Source organism: Delphinapterus leucas, chromosome 1 (assembly GCF_059928025.1).
Source record: "Delphinapterus leucas isolate spDelLeu-1000000601 "Yukka" chromosome 1, BTC_Dleu_Yukka2, whole genome shotgun sequence".
NCBI lineage: Eukaryota > Metazoa > Chordata > Mammalia > Artiodactyla > Monodontidae > Delphinapterus > Delphinapterus leucas.
The window spans coordinates 60,888,517-60,905,338 of NC_143129.1; the positions used below are offsets into that span (position 1 = coordinate 60,888,517).

General features: G+C 40.1%; 1 protein-coding gene across 10 annotated transcripts in view; it reads right to left on the reverse strand.

The window, feature by feature from the left end:
* Nucleotides 1-465: 465 nt before the first annotated feature.
* The window catches only part of RABGAP1L (RAB GTPase activating protein 1 like), a 684,589-nt gene continuing 668,232 nt past the window's right edge, over nucleotides 466-16,822 (reverse strand). For all 10 annotated transcript variants that reach the window (XM_089921687.1, XM_089921608.1, XM_089921651.1 and 7 more), the window contains 5 exons: nucleotides 14,895-14,999; nucleotides 12,534-12,617; nucleotides 9,043-9,114; nucleotides 6,713-6,910; nucleotides 466-5,695 (listed from right to left, as the gene is read on the reverse strand). In XM_089921687.1, the coding sequence (XP_089777813.1) occupies nucleotides 5,543-5,695; nucleotides 6,713-6,910; nucleotides 9,043-9,114; nucleotides 12,534-12,617; nucleotides 14,895-14,999 (612 nt within the window). In that variant the 3' untranslated portion in view covers nucleotides 466-5,542. The remainder of the gene's footprint in view (nucleotides 5,696-6,712; nucleotides 6,911-9,042; nucleotides 9,115-12,533; nucleotides 12,618-14,894; nucleotides 15,000-16,822) is intronic.

Sequence of the window (16,822 nt, forward strand, 5' to 3'; positions counted from 1 at the left end):
GTTGTGCACTTAGAAGCAGGGGATGCCTCTTTTCAGAGAGAGAAGCAGCAGCAGATAAGCATCACCTGGCAAGAGAAGCAGAAGAGCGATTATAAGAACAATTGCTTAGGTTCCTGATGGCATTCCAGTCCCTTGTCCCCATGCCTCTTCAGGCCCAATGGTTTGGCCTTTGGTAGCTATGAGTTAAATATACTTTTTTTCCTTTTAATTAATTGCCTTATTATTATTAAGCTAGCTTAAGAGAGTTTGTTACTTCCAACCAAGGAATCACTATAGAGAGGAATACAGGGCACTTGGCTGTACCTGCTGTACAGGATATCATTTTGCAGGGTATAACCTGGAGCAAACTCCTGTATATTTCTTCTTGCTAAATTGACTAGAGTCTAGTGTCAGATAAGTTTTTCACAAACATTGGGTTCAGATGATTCAGAATAAAATCAACTAGAAAAAAATTAAAAAGCCATATGGGTTTCAGAACAAATGTTTATTACTGCTTAATGGGGCCAAAGGAGCAACACAAAGCATTGAAAACATCACTGGCTCACAAAAACAGTCATCTTGCTACCTTCTCGGTTGCATTTGTTTATTTCACAAGGCTTCATTCACACATGAAAACAAGATACTAATCCAATTCAAGTTCATAACAATTATAAAAGTAAACATTTGTTGGGACAATGTACAATAAATTGCACTTTCTTAACAAGCATTACATTTACATTTATAGAGTGTACTATACATAATACATGGAATTATGGAAACATCTAATTGGTCAGTGGTGATAGAGGAGAGAGGCTGCTCACTAATTTCTTTTGTAGTCAATTAGCACTGTTTGAGCTAATCAACTCCTTTATTCTGGAACCTGTTTTCACTGGAGAAGCCATGGGCAAAATCATAGAATTCATAAAAATAGATGGCACAGAATTTCTACTACCTCCTCAGCAAGGGACAGGTAGGAGTTGAAAGAAATGACGTGGGGCTGACTGAGAAACTTTCTTCCTTATTTGAACTAAGGATTCATACATTATGCAAAATACCAAAAATAGAGAAACTGATGCAAAGGCTATTGGGATCTTGGATTCTGGGGCCATTTCCAGGCTTTATTCTTGTGCTTTCATGACACCAGAGTCTTGATGTGTTTATGTCCTTACCATTCAGTTTCCTATATTTTATTCCATATATAATATATAGTTATTAAAAGTTACATTTTAACAGAAAAGATTTTACATGTTAACTTATTGCCAATGAAAAAGGAAAGTAACTCAAAATATTCATCTTCTACTCAATGATTCTTTTTTCTTAACGTTTGCAGAATACCACTAATGATAAACCAGGAGTGGAGGTGGGGAGAGTAGGACGTGTTGATGAACATGTTTTTATAGCAGGTAGCAAATACATTCGGAGATAAGCTTGACGTGTAGTCTTTTAGATGGAAGCTAAGACAGGGACTTCTGACAATTGACTGTAGTCACTAAGCTACTTATAAACATCCACTTTTCTCCTTACAACTCAAGATCATCATCTCCTATTGAGGTGCAGCCTGCACTGAAGTATTCATTTTGGTAGCTCTTGAAAGATAAGGAAATCCCTAAGGGCTTTGCCTGTATTATATGGAAGCCACTATGAGAGAGGAAGGATGTTTTGGAGCAGTTCCAGTTCAATGTGACAATCAGCATGGCAACTAGAGAGAGAGTTTTATATATCTGGTAGTAGGAAACACAGGCCACTGAGCTGTGTCTGGCCTTCTGTATCTGATCGCCATGTATATATTCAGTTGCATGGTACCTGGGTATACCAAAGAGGCAGGGATACTCCATATAAAATTCTACCGATCACACACACACACACACACACACACACACACACACACACAAATCTCACAGCATTCAAATCAAACAACAGAGTTTGTCCATGCTCTCATTTACCTGTAATTGAAGCAAGAGAATCGGAGCTACTTTAGAGTGGTTTTTTTTTTAAGTGTAAATTATACAACAGAATAATCTTACTAAGTAATTAAAAGTGTTCTTTTCCAGAAAGATAAAACAAACAGGGTATTTAATTTTTTGAAAGCTTTTTCTTCCCTAAAAGGGTCTTGAAATCAGACAACCACCTTAGCAGAATAATGAGTAGACTAATTTCAGCTCAAGAAAAAGAAAACTCAGTCCCTTACATTAGTTACGTATGTGATTCTCATCCTCAGTAACTAATCAATTCCTTTAAGGATCTAACTCTCATCTCTTGTGCCCTAAACTGTGTATTCTCTTGTTTTTCTTACTTTAGGTAGGAAATGAAGCTACTAGTTATTAACCAGAAAGTATTTTAAGAAAATGGAGTAAGGGTTTGAGAAAAATGAATATTAATACATAGTATAAGAAGATGGAATTTTTGAAAACAATGAAACAAGATAAATATTATTAAATACCCCAACATCAGTACAAACATTACTTTTCTACTTTATTTTGGAAATTTAAGAAAGCCAATGAAGAACAAATTACTAACTTAATAGTTGGGAGAGAGGAAGAGAATTATTGGTTTCATGGAAAGATAGGGTCATAAGCCTATGTGACATTCCTATTAATGTTTCTGATAGGCATTCATATACAGACCATTAGGCAACTGAGAATTTATTTGCATTAAATTGTATGTAATTAAATATAACCAAATTGTGCCATGGCTCAGGATGTGGGAAGCTAGCAAACATATGCACTGCAAAATTCAGCTTGGTTTCTTTCAGCTTTAAGGAAATGTGTTAAGATTCTCAAGATATAAAAGCTAATGACTGAATTATCCAATTGAATTTCATTCTCTTAATTTATTCTGCAGAATTTAATGAAAGGAGAAATCGTCACTTCTCAGAATGTTGCAAATGTTGGATTTTTGGAGGAATGTTTTATATAATGTATGCTAGGAAAAGATGAAAAACACTCTAGAATATCGGAAAATTTCCTGGATATTTGAGCTGGTCAATCTCTTTCTAAAAGAAATCAAGAGAAGAGTAGCAATTCTCAACTATACTTCAAAAGAAGAGAAATTAAAACTAGCAGTTATTTAATGCTGGAATGCATGAGTTTTCAAACAACACATGGTGAAGGGCATGGGGTCTGGGATAGTGCTATTATAACATTGTATGATTAATACACCAACTTTTGAATTTTCTTTCCTTCTGTATTTGCTATTGCTACTTACCCAAAGACACTGCAGTGAGGGACAGTTTAGACTATGGTACCAATACACATACCCAAGTATGATATGGAACTGGAGAAGGAAAAAAAAAAAATCTATGGATGGCCATTGTAATCTTTTAAAAGAGTTAAAAGAAAATGAAAAAAGACAGATTTATTAAATGTTTGGAATATATGTACCTAGTTATTTTGTTTAAAGAAAAAAAATGTAATGGGCTATGAAATTGAGCCAGGTCTACAGATAAGAACTGGACCTAGAGCTATTTCTCTCTCAACTACCATTTAAGGAAAATTACGCAATTTAGGCATTCTGTGAAATGTAAAAAGAGCTCTGTACAGTAGAATTATGAGATTCACAAAACACAAAAGAACATCTTTAATTTAGCTAGCCATCTGATAAGGCAACTTGTACAAGGCTTCTTGGGATCAAAGCGTAAAGTACCAGTAAAGCTAACAAACTGTATTAAATGATTTACAGAAACAAGTACCAAGATGCAATTTTCTAGCCATTATATTCTGCAAAAAAAAAAAAAAAGGAAAACAAAATTAATTTTTCTAAACCACCACGTTGGGAATGTTAGAGTCAACACAGATACTCAGAATGCTATTTTCCTTTTGGGCGAAAGGAAATGAAAACTATGATGAGAGATGTCAGGACCAAAAAAAAAAAAAAAAGAATTCTGTAAGAAAAGTATTATTTGATGAGTGTAAAGAAGGATAACAAAAAACCACATCAGTTTTATGGGCTGTAGATGATACGAACACTTACCGATGAAGGGGATTTCACTTTTTAGAGTTTAATGATTATTTTAGAGGAAAGGATCCATCATGAGCAACTTGTAGTACATGCTCCTGGAGTTGAGATGGCTCTTAGATGATTTTTACTTCCAAGAGTGTGTTACTTTTAACTGCAACATATGGCACAGATGAGAGTCACTCTGGCACTACAGAGTTTGAGATACTTTGCAAAGAATATGTTCAACAGTGAAGCCAAGCATGAGTATCAATAAATGTTACTATACATAGCTGACAGTAGTTTGGTTGCTGTAAAGGACCAAAGCCCTCCAAAATAGCTTAAAAAATGGGAAAATTAGTTTTTCCCTTACCAAAGGATTTCCTGCAAGGACTATTTATAAAGACATGTTAAATATAATTGAAAAAAATACTTCCATCAACTTTTAAACAATAGCTTTACCTTTCCATGAGATAAGCATTTCTATAAATGTTGTATATGCAATCAAAAATGTTACAAATGCATTTGCATCTCTTCATCTAGGGGTACCAAGGGAACATTTTTAGGAAGCTACAGAAATCAGAAAAAGTTGCCTAATATTAAACTAAGATGATATGAAGCTGACTTCTATTTCCCATTTCATAACTTTAACAAAGTTACAGTATATTAGTGTTTCCTTAGCAAGTATATGTCAACATTAAATGAATACTCTGTCCATGGTTCTACATTCCATTCTAAGCACAACAGCTGTTCCTGGGCCTTTCTAGGCTTCTCTGGTGAAGGTTTCCTAAAGATGCAACTCATAATATCCACTTCTGACTTTACATTTGCCAGAAGTCACAACTGTGTTCTTACTTAGGAACTCGCAATTCCCATGTGGAGTTCTTAAAAGGACCTGTTAGAAGACCAGGACCAAAATGATTTATTTTATCCTGCATTTATCAAAATCTCAGTTCTTTTTATCTAGTATGTGTTTTCAATAGCCTATCTTATTCCATGGTTCTTGGCACTTCATTTCCAGATGTACCCAACAGGAAATAAAAATAAACTAACTGTCTTTGGGAATTGTTCAATCCCAGGTCTGTTCTTTCCTTTGGATAGGATTATCACTATCCTGGGCATCACTTTCAGGAGGAAACCTGACAGTGGTCATGACTGGCCCCACAGTGTGCTTTATCTGAATAAATCCTGAAAAGTTAAGAGGTTTAGGTTGCAATCTTTTTTTTTGCTGTGACAAATACCTGCCTATCACTTCAACCTTGGAATAAAAGACAACTCCATTTTTATGTAAGATAAAAATAATATGAATAATTAGCTCTAAATAAAAAGCATTTAGTTCTGAATTACTTATTTCCAACCAAACATCAGGCATGTAAAATAATGTGTAATACTATGATGGATCAGAACACAGTCTTCCATGAAGAAGCACAAAAACAGGTATTCGACATAAATCAGGTTAGTTTAAATAACATCCCTTTTTTAAAAGTGTCATACAAGAAAGAGTAAGAGCTACTGAAAGATCCTGGCTTGCTTTCTGGCCTCCTTTCCTTCCTTTTAAAGGGACACCAGGAATCATCCTGGGTTTCCGTTGCTTTGATCGTTGTGCTCTTGTACTTGGGTGAGGCTGGACCTATGTGCTCTCCTTGGGGGGCTGGGTGGCCTGTGGCGGCTGCAGTGGCTGCGTTCCCGTGGCCGTTTTGATAGAGTTAAGGGTTTTGCTAAACCAAGAGTTTTTTGCAGCTTGGATTTCGTTCATAAGGGCTCCCCTCTGATGTTCAAGTTCCTAATTCAAGAAAGAAAATCATCTGAGTTACATAAATATCTTCTCTCTGCCAACAAAATTAGAGTATAGCTTTTTGGAATCCACAGGTCTACACAGCCGCAGTTTTCTTCCTACAAAACCCAGGTGAGATTTAGTTGGCTTCTGAATGCAAGAAAAAAAATTAGAGCTAAAAGAATTACCACTAAAAACCAGAATCTGTGCTTTCTCTGATCAGTGAAATGAAACCTCATTTTACCCTTTTTTCCCCCGGCAATTTAGGTCCAAATCTAGGTTTAGGCTGCAGCCTAAGAGAAGATGTTTAAAACCACAGGTAAACGTAAACATACAGATGGAATGAATTTTTACTAATAGTGTAAGCATGAGTAAATTCTAGTTCCAAGCACATGGCCTGTGCCCCTGAGGACGTACAAGGTCAGAAGCAGAAAGAGTTCAGGATCGTTAGTGTGGCGCAGCAGGTGCCATGGCAGGACACGGTAAGGGTGAGGGTCACTGGTAGGAAAGAAGTGGGAACAGTCCATCAGAAGCCAGGATTGCTTTTCTAATTCTGATATCCTCCAATATGGAAAGAGATTACAGGGAAAGGGATTTGGCAAAATCAGGTAAAGATGAAAAGAAGCTCCAAAGAAAGAAAAGAATGGCTTGTCAGCCAACGTTCAACTGTCAGGGGCAAGATAACAGGAGGGGTTTGGCCTTTCAACTTTCAGGATCAGCTAAGTGACCAAGTTTAATGGGAAAGGACCATGGCCAAAAAATACCAGGGTAAACTAAAAAGGCGTATGCTTAAGTTCTCACAAGATACATATAATTTTAGTTATTAAAAATTTATTTAAAACTATGTGTTTATATCAGTGTTTAAAAATGATGTAAAATGCAACTCATTTGTGGGCAGAAAATGTATTCATCTTATATGGTAACATCGTATGATTCTGAGCTCGATAGGCCGGCTCTACAGTACTAGACTATCCTAGACCACTAACTGTTTATTTTTTTTAATTGATCTTTTATCAAATCACCAACCTGGATTTTACACTTGGCCTCCACCAGCTGCAGTTTGGTTTGTGCCAATTCCAGCTCCATTTCCCTCAGTTGCTTCTTAAGAGAGTCCTTCTCATCATCCAATTCAATTCCCTGGTCCTCTCTGCTTATGGCTGCTACTTTCAAAGCACCCTCCTTGCTGAAAATGTCACTGCAGTGTTTACATGCCATCATTTTACCCTGAAATATCCAAAAGAGATAACCAACATCAAACTGCATTTCACAGCATAAAACATGTCCTGAAACAATGCAATATGATTTTTCTTAAGACACTGCTTGTGGCCATCAAATGCAGGCCCATTTATAAAAGTAACTATTTTTCTTGTGCTATGACCAAAATGGTTATAGTCGGCACAAAACCCAACTATCCAAGACAGGTGCTACTTTTTCTTACAGTATCTCTAGAGAGACTCTGGGGATAGAAAGTATTATAGCATTTCTCTCAAATCTTTTCTAGAAACTTTGTACTACCATTATCCTTACTAGATGCCAAGCCCCGTGGCATATATGCTACATGCATTACCTCATTTAGTTATGATTAGGTATTATCACCCCCATTTTATAAATGAAGAAATTTAAGAGTTTAAGTAACTTCCCTGTGGTAGACTGAGGAAGGTCATTACGACTAACCTAAGTCTACCCCTGCAACAAGTGAAGTCTACGTTCTTTTGTTCAAGTGAAGATGATCATTATTGTTCAAGGTGATAAAAGCAACTCTGCCACATGCCTGGATTGCCAATCAAGCACAGAGCACTGAACAATGGCAACTCTTTTCAAGACAACAGTGCTACTGTTTTCTTAAAATATCTTCAAAAAGTTTAGAGATAAGAGATACTACAGGGCTTCCCTGGTGGCACAGTGGTTGAGAGTCCGCCTGCCGATGCAGGGGACACGGATTCGTGCCCCAGTCCAGGAGGATCCCACATGCCGCAGAGCGGCTAGGTCCGTGAGCCATGGCCGCTGGGCCTGCGCATCCGGAGCCTGTGCTCCGCAACGGGAGAGGCCACAACAGTGAGAGGCCCGCGTACCGCAAAAAAGAAAAAAAAAAAGAGAGATACTACAGAATTTTGATCTATTTTGATGTCCTACTGTTACAAGCTCAGCATGTCCATAACTGTAACTATACCCCTCTCTTCACACACACACAAAGCAACTCTGCCCACACTTCTGTGTCACTGTGCATTACCCCACCATTTAGGCCTAAAGACTTTGGTGTCATCTTTCCATTAGCTTCTCCTTCACTCCATATTCAGCTGGTCACAAAATTCTTCCTCTTGATATGTCCAAGCATGTGTCCCAGGCCTGAATCCCAAAAAGTCACCTTCTCAGAACAAAGTTCCTATTTTCAGTTCTCATGTCTCAGATTTTCAGGTTACAACTTTTAAAATATGTATTTACTGAGCATTTATTGTGTACCAAGTACTAGACTAAGCACTTTATTAACAGGATCTTATTTAATCTTCAAGATGACCTTATGAGGTAGGTAATATTATCTCTATTTTACAGAATACAAAATAAATCTGAGAGAGGTTAAATAACTTGTCAAGTTGTTAAGTGATATACGAAAGTGCCTAGGATGCATTTATTTACTAATATAAAGCTGAATATATTCAAATAGAATTATATCAGGTTTCTGTAACACTGGCCCCAAGAGCTGGCTATACCAACACTGCTTCTTAGGAATACCAATCCATTTGGTTTACTGCTTTTTCTATACAATAAACAATCACTTTTTTCAAGTAGGTAATCAGCATAAGGAGTTTTACCACCAGGGGGCAGCATAGAAATAAATGCTGCATGTTTTCTTTAAAAACAAATCTCTACTTTTGGTGGAAAAATCAGTTACCCAACGTGTTTCCTCCAGCTGAGCTCTATACTGCCCATGGTGTCCACTGTTTAAGAGATTAATGGGATGATCCTACTGGGTTGCACAAGGAAGTCACATCAATTCAGGCACAGTTGGGATGCAGGCTGCTGAGGGTTCGGGTTTCCAGGTTTCCAACAACCAAGAAAGCTCAGGGGCCTCTTGTGACAATGCTGAAATCCTACCTCCTTTCCTGTTACCTGTCTCTGATAGCCCAAAAGATTTCTGGGAACATAACCTTTCCTCTGGCCCACACCCCAGTCAGAAGAGGGACCCTATTCACCCTAATTCCTAACTCCTTTAAAACAAAGGTGGGGTGGGGTCGTGTCTACAGGCTGTCCTGCCTGTGGTGCATCACCACATATTGGGATCCTCCTACCAGCTGCTCACTCAAGACTACATGAATTTGGAAGAAAGTGTATCACAGGACTGTTTCATTCTTCCTCACCTTTACCACCTCCAGCTCCTCCTTGCTGGCTGCTTGCTGTTTCTCCAGTCTGGTACTCAACTGGGAACAGATCTACGAGAAAGAAAAGAGCTACTTTACTAAAAAGTAGAACGTCTCTTGTAGCATGTGCACACAGCTGTTTATTCACTCACATCTCTGATGCTATAAGAAATTTTGCAAATGAGTAGTACCGCAAATGCCAGTCATTCCCATAAAAGAAGCAGCAGAAAGCCTGAGAGTGTTCCGTGTGTAAAGCACACCTCTATCTTGATCAGTAGAAGAAACACATGGGGTAGATTTGCTTTCTTTCTGTCACTAGCTTCCGTGACTGGTCCCAGTGAATTCCTGTCCTCACTTTGGAATCAATCTATAGAATCTTTGCTGAGTATCTACTTTGGGCAAGGTACTATCCTAGGAATCTGATGAAAAGAATTCTGAATTTCTTCACGACTGGAAAGTGCTGTGCTGTGATAATCAGTGAGAAAGAGAATGTATGTAAAGGGTTCAATACAGAGCACCATTAAATAACATCTCATTATTATTGATTCTGAAATAAGGTGCTAACAAGTACCAGGAACAGACAGAAATAAGTGCTTTCAAAGCCCCCTAAAATTGTATTAAAAAAAGAAAACAAAAAAACGGTTCGAGTCTTGCTAAACTTGAGTGAAATAAGAATTTTTTATTTTGGAAAAAAATGGAAAAAAAAAGTTAGGGGAGGGCTTCCCTGGTGGCGCAGTTGTTGAGAGTCCGCCTGCCGATGTAGGGGACGCAGGTTCGTGCCCCGGTCCGGGAAGATCCCACATGCCGCAGAGCAGCTGGGCCCGTGAGCCATGGCCGCTGAGCCTGCGCGTCCGGAGCCCGTGCTCCGCAACGGGAGAGGCCACAACAGTGGCCAGTGTATCGCAAAAAAAAAAAAAGTTAGGGGATGTCAAATTTTCAAGTGCAATTTGGACTAAAAGCATAAAAGGTCTACCTCTATTATCAAAACGGACATTTAAAAAAATCCCAGTCTACTCAAAAATAGTTCTAGAGACCTGGGACTAGGTTGAGTTCAGTCTCCAATTTGTCCAGATCCAAGCCTGGAAACAATAAATAGGACTGTAGGGCTGATGTTAAAAAGAAGAGACTTCTCAAGCAATTTTGGCAACAAATAAACCCTTTTAAATAAGCCCAAACATATAGCCAGTAATAGCCAATTCCAACTACAGAATGCATTTAGATTACACTATATGTTTAATTGTCTTCAAAGAGATGGGTCTGTTGCCTTTTACATTACTTCAAGTGCTTGCCAGATAATATTCAAGGCAAGGATTGCTCCTTGAAGAGTGCTGCATATGGTGGCCACTCATGGCCTGATGAAAAAATGATGAAAAAAATGCTTCTGCAGCAATGGCAAGCTCCACAGCACACGGTCTTTAACGTTCCTCATATTGCGTAATGTCTAACCAGCCCTTCTCCTAGTTACCTAAATTCAAAATCTCAGGATCTCTTCCAGTATTTTCCCTTATCTAGCAAAAAAATGACTCTTGTGTTTCCTGCTTCTCCGTTTTCATTACTACTTATTGTAGTTCAGGGCGCTATTTTTTTCCTCCCCTGCTCTGTGTCTTTCTTTGCCCGTGCATCTCTCCACTTGGTTCCACATTTCTCCCTGGACAGAGCAGTGCCAATTATATGTCCCTGGTCATGCCACTGTCCTCCTATAAACAGAATAAAATCCAAACTCCTCAGCCTATCCCTGAAGATCTTCCTTGAACTAGGCCCCAACTCACCTTTGCTTCTCTCGTCTGTACTTGAAACTCTTGCTAAACAAGACTCTTTGTCACTAATCTACCTCCCATGCCTTTGCACATGCTGTTTCCACCTTTCCACCATCTCCATCCTCTCCTTCTACATCTCCAGATACCCAAACCTCACTTAGCCTTTGAAGCACAACTCAAATCACTTCTTTCTCCAGGAAGGGATTCCTCATTTCCCACATGTAAGAAATTCCCTCTCCTCTTAATTATGGACAGGTTTTACCTCCGTATTACAAAATCAGCTCCCAGAGAAGAGAAATTGAATGAATTTATCTTTTATTCCTTCAAAGTAACAAGCCTCACATGTAGCAGGCATTAAATAAACATATATTGATTTTGTACATCTGTATGTAGATATAGATATATAGATACAAATAGATTATAAAAGAGAAGAAGATAGCTCTGAAGCCTTATTTCTAAGCAATCTTCCACGAAGGGGCAGAATCCTTATGGAAAGGTGTTCATAATATACAAATGAACTAGTTCCCCCCAAAATGCATGAACAATATAACTTACATTTTTATTTATATAGCAACAAAGCATACTCAGTGTATTTAGTGATTCTTTCTAGTTGGCAAGATTAAGGGAGGTTTGTTTTCCTTGTGCTTTTCTGCACTTCCACAAGGAATGTAAATTTCATTTATAAGCAAAAAAACACTTTTTAAAAAAGTAAGCCTTAGGGCTTCCCTGGTGGCGCAGTGGTTGGGAGTCCGCCTGCCGATGCAGGGGACATGGGTCCGTGCCCCAGTCCGGGAAGATCCCACATGCCGCGGAGCGGCTGGGCCCATGAGCCATGGCCGCTGAGCCTGCGCGTCCGGAGCCTGTGCTCCGCAATGGGAGAGGCCACAACAGTGAGAGGCCCGCGTACCGCAAAAAAAAAAAAAAAAAAAAAAAAAAAAGGAAGCCTTAGACTTTAAACTCCTCTATGAGGCAGGAGACCCCAGGGAAATTTCTGGATAAGTAGGTGGCATACAGTACCTTAACAATTCTGGAAAACTGGAACTTGAACAGTCCAGTCAGAGTACTTCGGCAACAAGAGGAGTCCTTGCCATGTCCCAGCATAACCAGCAGGGACAGGAAGATACTACTGGAGCTGGAATGAAGGCTTTCTGAGACATGCCGCCACCCCCACCCCCACCCCCGCGATGGGACTAGAAATGTCCTCAAAGAGAAGAGCACCGCCCCACCATTAAAAGATCTTTTTAAGGTTAACAAGAGGAGGTTAATTGCTAGCACTGGCCTCTGTTGGGTAAGGCCATATAGCCATGTGGGAAAAAGAGCTCCCATGTTCTCTACTGTGACAGCAAAGGACTCATGGATCTCCTCGCTGTTGCCATTTAATACAGTGACTAAACTTTAGTGCTCGGCCAAGAGGCAAATGTTACTAGTGTGATCTACTGGAAATTAGCTTCTGAGTAAGGCAGAGACGGGATCCCAGTGGTAATAAGATTTCTTGTTCCTCTAAATCTATCAAACATTGAAAACAACCAACAGATTGTTTTGCTCAATTAAACTTCTCATGTTATCAGCAAGCAGGTCCAACCACTGTCTGTTTCAGAGGAGAAAATGAGCCAACAAGTATAATCAATGCAGTACAGTTACTGTTCTGGAAACTCTAAAAACAAACAAACTTTCCCCAAAGAAAAGAGCAAAACAATTAGCTTTATAGTGTCGAAGCCCACGATGGCACATTACCTGTTTATACTCGGCAATGATAGCTGTAGTCTTCTTTATTTCATATTCTGCCTTCTCTAGCTGTTTCCTGAAGACTTCTTTCAGCTAAAAGAGTAAGAATGAGAAATATCAAGACGCAGTCAAAATCTTAATAAATTTCCATGAACATCCATATTCCACTCTGCCTGATTCATAGTCAACAACAACGTCAACAACTATAAGTACACACATTTTTCCTACTGCAGTTGCATGTTGGTCATTTGAAAAACTAGTCATCTCCAGAGATACAGAAATCTTACTTTTTTGCCTGCAATGTATAAGAATATGAGCAATCCTAGTATAAAACTGCTTATGCTTCTTACTACTTTATAAATATACTGTTAAATAAGTGTCCATTCAGAAGCTATCTTTATCCTTATGAGAGTCTAAAACAAAACATCAAGGCAGCATTGCATGTACTCTTGATGCTCTGCAATAAATTACTGAAAAAACATTTTAGGGCTTCTTCTTTCGTCCCATATCGACACTGCTGTTACCCCTCAGGAGGTAGGAACAAGAGGCTTTTGGGACTGGAGTCAGACATGGGAGATGGGGACTGAAGAAACACTGACTTTAGAAGAAGTTAAAGTGACATAATGCAGTACTTGTTACAGTAGCAGAAATACTAAATTATGAATGCTAAACCTAAAAGCACAGTTATTTCTGTAGCCTGACAGCTCTAGAATTCTAGGTATAGAAGAAGGTTAAGGCAATGAAAAAGCTCAGGTGCCACCAGATAAAAAGGGAAGAATTCGATTCTCCCAAACTGACCAAACAAAAAACAACTCTGGTTAATCTTTAAGTATACAATCAGAAAAAAACTGATGAATTCTGCTTTGCAGCATCCCAAATTATGAATGGAGTATACTTGGTACTTGTAAATTCACAAGTTACTGCAATTTATAACTGGTCCTATCGTTACAAGATTTCGGAATTTCTTCATATTTGCTACATTCTAAAATTCTAAGAGCATTTGTAGGTTATACTGATTCAAACTTAGTTGTTTATATTGGTCTCTGTTCTCTGTTACATAATTCAAGGACTTCAGCCATACCCTTCGTCCCTTCTGCAATAAGGCCGCACTGGCTCAGGGTCAACTGAGATAGCTGAGATGCTTTGAGCAAGTTCATTTAATTTCTCTAAGCTGTAGTTTACTCATCTGACAAATGAGAATAATCCCTATCTCACAAGGGAACCACAACAATTAAAACAGGATATACACACATATATAAACACACACACACACACACACACACACACACACAGAGGAGAGGGGCATGGATTAAATTCATTTACTAACAGCTTCATTCTTTACCTGAAGTACTGAAGTGGGCCACCAAAAAATAGGAAGTAAAGAAAACAGCAAAACCCATCCAAAGGGCTAGATCAAACTGGACAATTGGCCCCTGAATATATTTGAGTATGTTAAAGAAAAACAAAAATCTTGGTCCACAGTAATTGCCGAGACTCACTGCATCATTTAAAAAAAAAAAAATCATGGAATACTTTTTATAAATCCCAGAAGGTGCTAAATGACACATCCCTTCATTAGTAACTTTACTGGAAGTTTTTCTGGTTGCTTGGATGTAGGTCTTTGAAATGCTTTGTGTGCTGTTTTATATTTAGTATTATTGATGTCTCCGAACTGAACTCATTATAAGTGAGCTAATCATGCCTGGCTGGGACGGACAGAGATGGAGACCATTGGTGAAGCAGCCTGCTCTTCCTCAGGGAAGCCGGAAGCTTTGACTCCTACAGGGTGGAGAGGTCCCTCCTGTCACCTCTGGGTCCTTGGCAATGGTGTGTCTTCCAGCTGCTCAGCCTCACAACCCATATGAATACTGTAGAGAGCTAACCTCAGGGCTGGCTCCCAAAGGGTTTCTTTTTATTCTCTCAGGGAAGAAGATTTGAGAGCTCTGCCAGGAACAGAAACGTGGGTGCCCCTTCTTCTAAGGCGTGAATCGTGAAAATGCGTGACTGATGGAGGTGACTCCCAGCAGAGATCTCTGTAGGCTTCCAGCTTAGCAATCCTCATAAACTACTTCAGAGAAGTCAAACATCTTGGAGATACAACACGAAATCTGCAGATGCCTCAAAGCTCTTGGATCATAATTCCAAGTTCCTAAACTTGGAGAAAGCGTACCACTCTCGCTAGACGTCCCAGTCAAGGCAAATTCCTAAAAGCTGTTCAAGGGTGGAAATGCTGCCTCAATTCTACTCACATGTACTGCTTCAGCATCGCCCTTGATCTGAACAAATTTCATGTTTCTTCTTGTTTACAGTATTAATCAACTCCGCGTACCAATACACCTGCGTAAGGACAAGCCCGCCTACGCCTGTTACCTGAGCTGTCTCCTCCTCTTGTTTCCTCTTCTCTTCTTCAGTCTCTACCAGCCTCTGTTTGGTCAAGAGGAGCTCCTTGTTCAGCACGTCTGCCTTGTCTTCTGCCTGCAAATCAGAGTCCATCACAGTCATAAAGAAGGTGAAGAAAGCACGTGTATACTTTCTCCGACCTCCAGTTACTATTGTTCCAACATTACCGGAAGCCTTTCTATTCCCTCTGGCTCACCCAGGGGGTGGCTGCTTTCACTGAATGCCAGCCAGGTACCACGCACTCAGCACACATTATCTCTAATCCTCACAACAAAAATTATTTTCCAGGTAATGACAGTGAGGTTTGGAGAGATCAAATAAACCTGACTGGGACACACATCTAAGACCAGAGCCACGATCTGAATTCAGATTGGAATGGCACTGAAGCCCACGCTCTCTCTAAACACCTCTTCCACGTTTGCAGCTGTCACTACAGCACTCACTCTGAGACTGCGTGGTAAGACTGGATGAAGGGTGGAGCCTCACTTGGAAGCTTCCACCGGGTGGTGCGCGGGGCAGGTCCAGAGAGGATGAGCAGACAGGCTGATCCATGGACCACAGTTAGGTGAGAACATTCCAAGACCGGCCCAGGTTAATCTGGCCCACCAGGCTACTCACAATAGCAACGAGTGCAGTACGGAGAAATTAAGACCAAAAACCCGTGATAGAGACAGCCCTGAGGAAAACTGAACTAAGGACCAAGAATCCAGGCAGAAAAGACCATATTTCTAGAATAGCCAAGAAAAGCCTGGACAGAGTACACTGCTCATAATTTGGATACAGAACCAAAATTCACCGTGAAAGCACTGTGTGTTTGTATATTTAATTTAGTTAATGCGTGTCTGCTTTACACGTTAGGACACTTAGCTCGCCCTTTAGGTCTCGGCTTCAGGTTCACCCTGCAGTGCAGCGCGGTCTGAGCCCTGTCCCCCTCACCCCATCTGCAGCAGCTCCCCACCCCACCGAAGCTCGTATCTCCCTTGACAGCACACAGCACGACCTACAGTGACAAACTGCGTGTGTGATAATGTGTGCCTCGCCCAGCTGTCTGCAGCTGTGGGAGGTGGGAAACCTCTCTCGTTTGCTCGTCACTACACCCCCAGCCCTGAGCCCAGGACTGGGACAGAGCAGGCGCTCCATAAGTGAGTGAATGGACGTGGCACTCTGAGGCCCTGGAGAAGCAGACTGGGTGGAGGTGGGCGGAATGAGTTCAGCAGAGAAAACCGCAGTCACAGAAGAGAGGTAGCTCTTTGAAGAAGCCATCCCGGGCTGACAGCAGCAAAACGCTGTCCAAGTCTTTGTGAAAACTGGCCAGGTGGCCTTCTGTCTGTGTGTCACCGTATCTCCCACATGTCCAGATGGCCAGGCCAGCACAGTCTGCTGGGTCCTGGCAGAGAAACTACATTCCAGCTTCTCGGCTCTGTCTTCCAGTTCCTGATGTCCCACAGCCTCGGGCTTATAGCTGTTTTCAGATAATGTGGAACTGTCAGGTAGTTAAAGTGAAAAAGTCCCTTTTAAAGACTTTGAAATTTGTTCTGATACATTAGAGTTTAGGGGGGAAAATCTACACAGCAAAACGCATCCTAATAGTAGAGGTGGGTCTCAAAAAAATGCAACATGCATGTTGCAAGTTTTAATAAATCGTAAGATATCAGATGTAGATTATGGAAACTCAAAACTGCGAATTCTAGAGCTGCAATGCAGATGACAAGTTACCTACAAAGCAGGCGATCCTTCCCAAGGTCTTCAACAGAGGGTCTCCTGGCAGCGAATCATGAGTTTGCATTGGCAGGTGCTCCTCTAATGCCCTGAGAATTTGGTTCAACTATCCTTTGGTTGTTCCACTATGGCATTAGCCTTTGAAAATATTTTTAAATAAAAAATCCAATTTTTCTAGT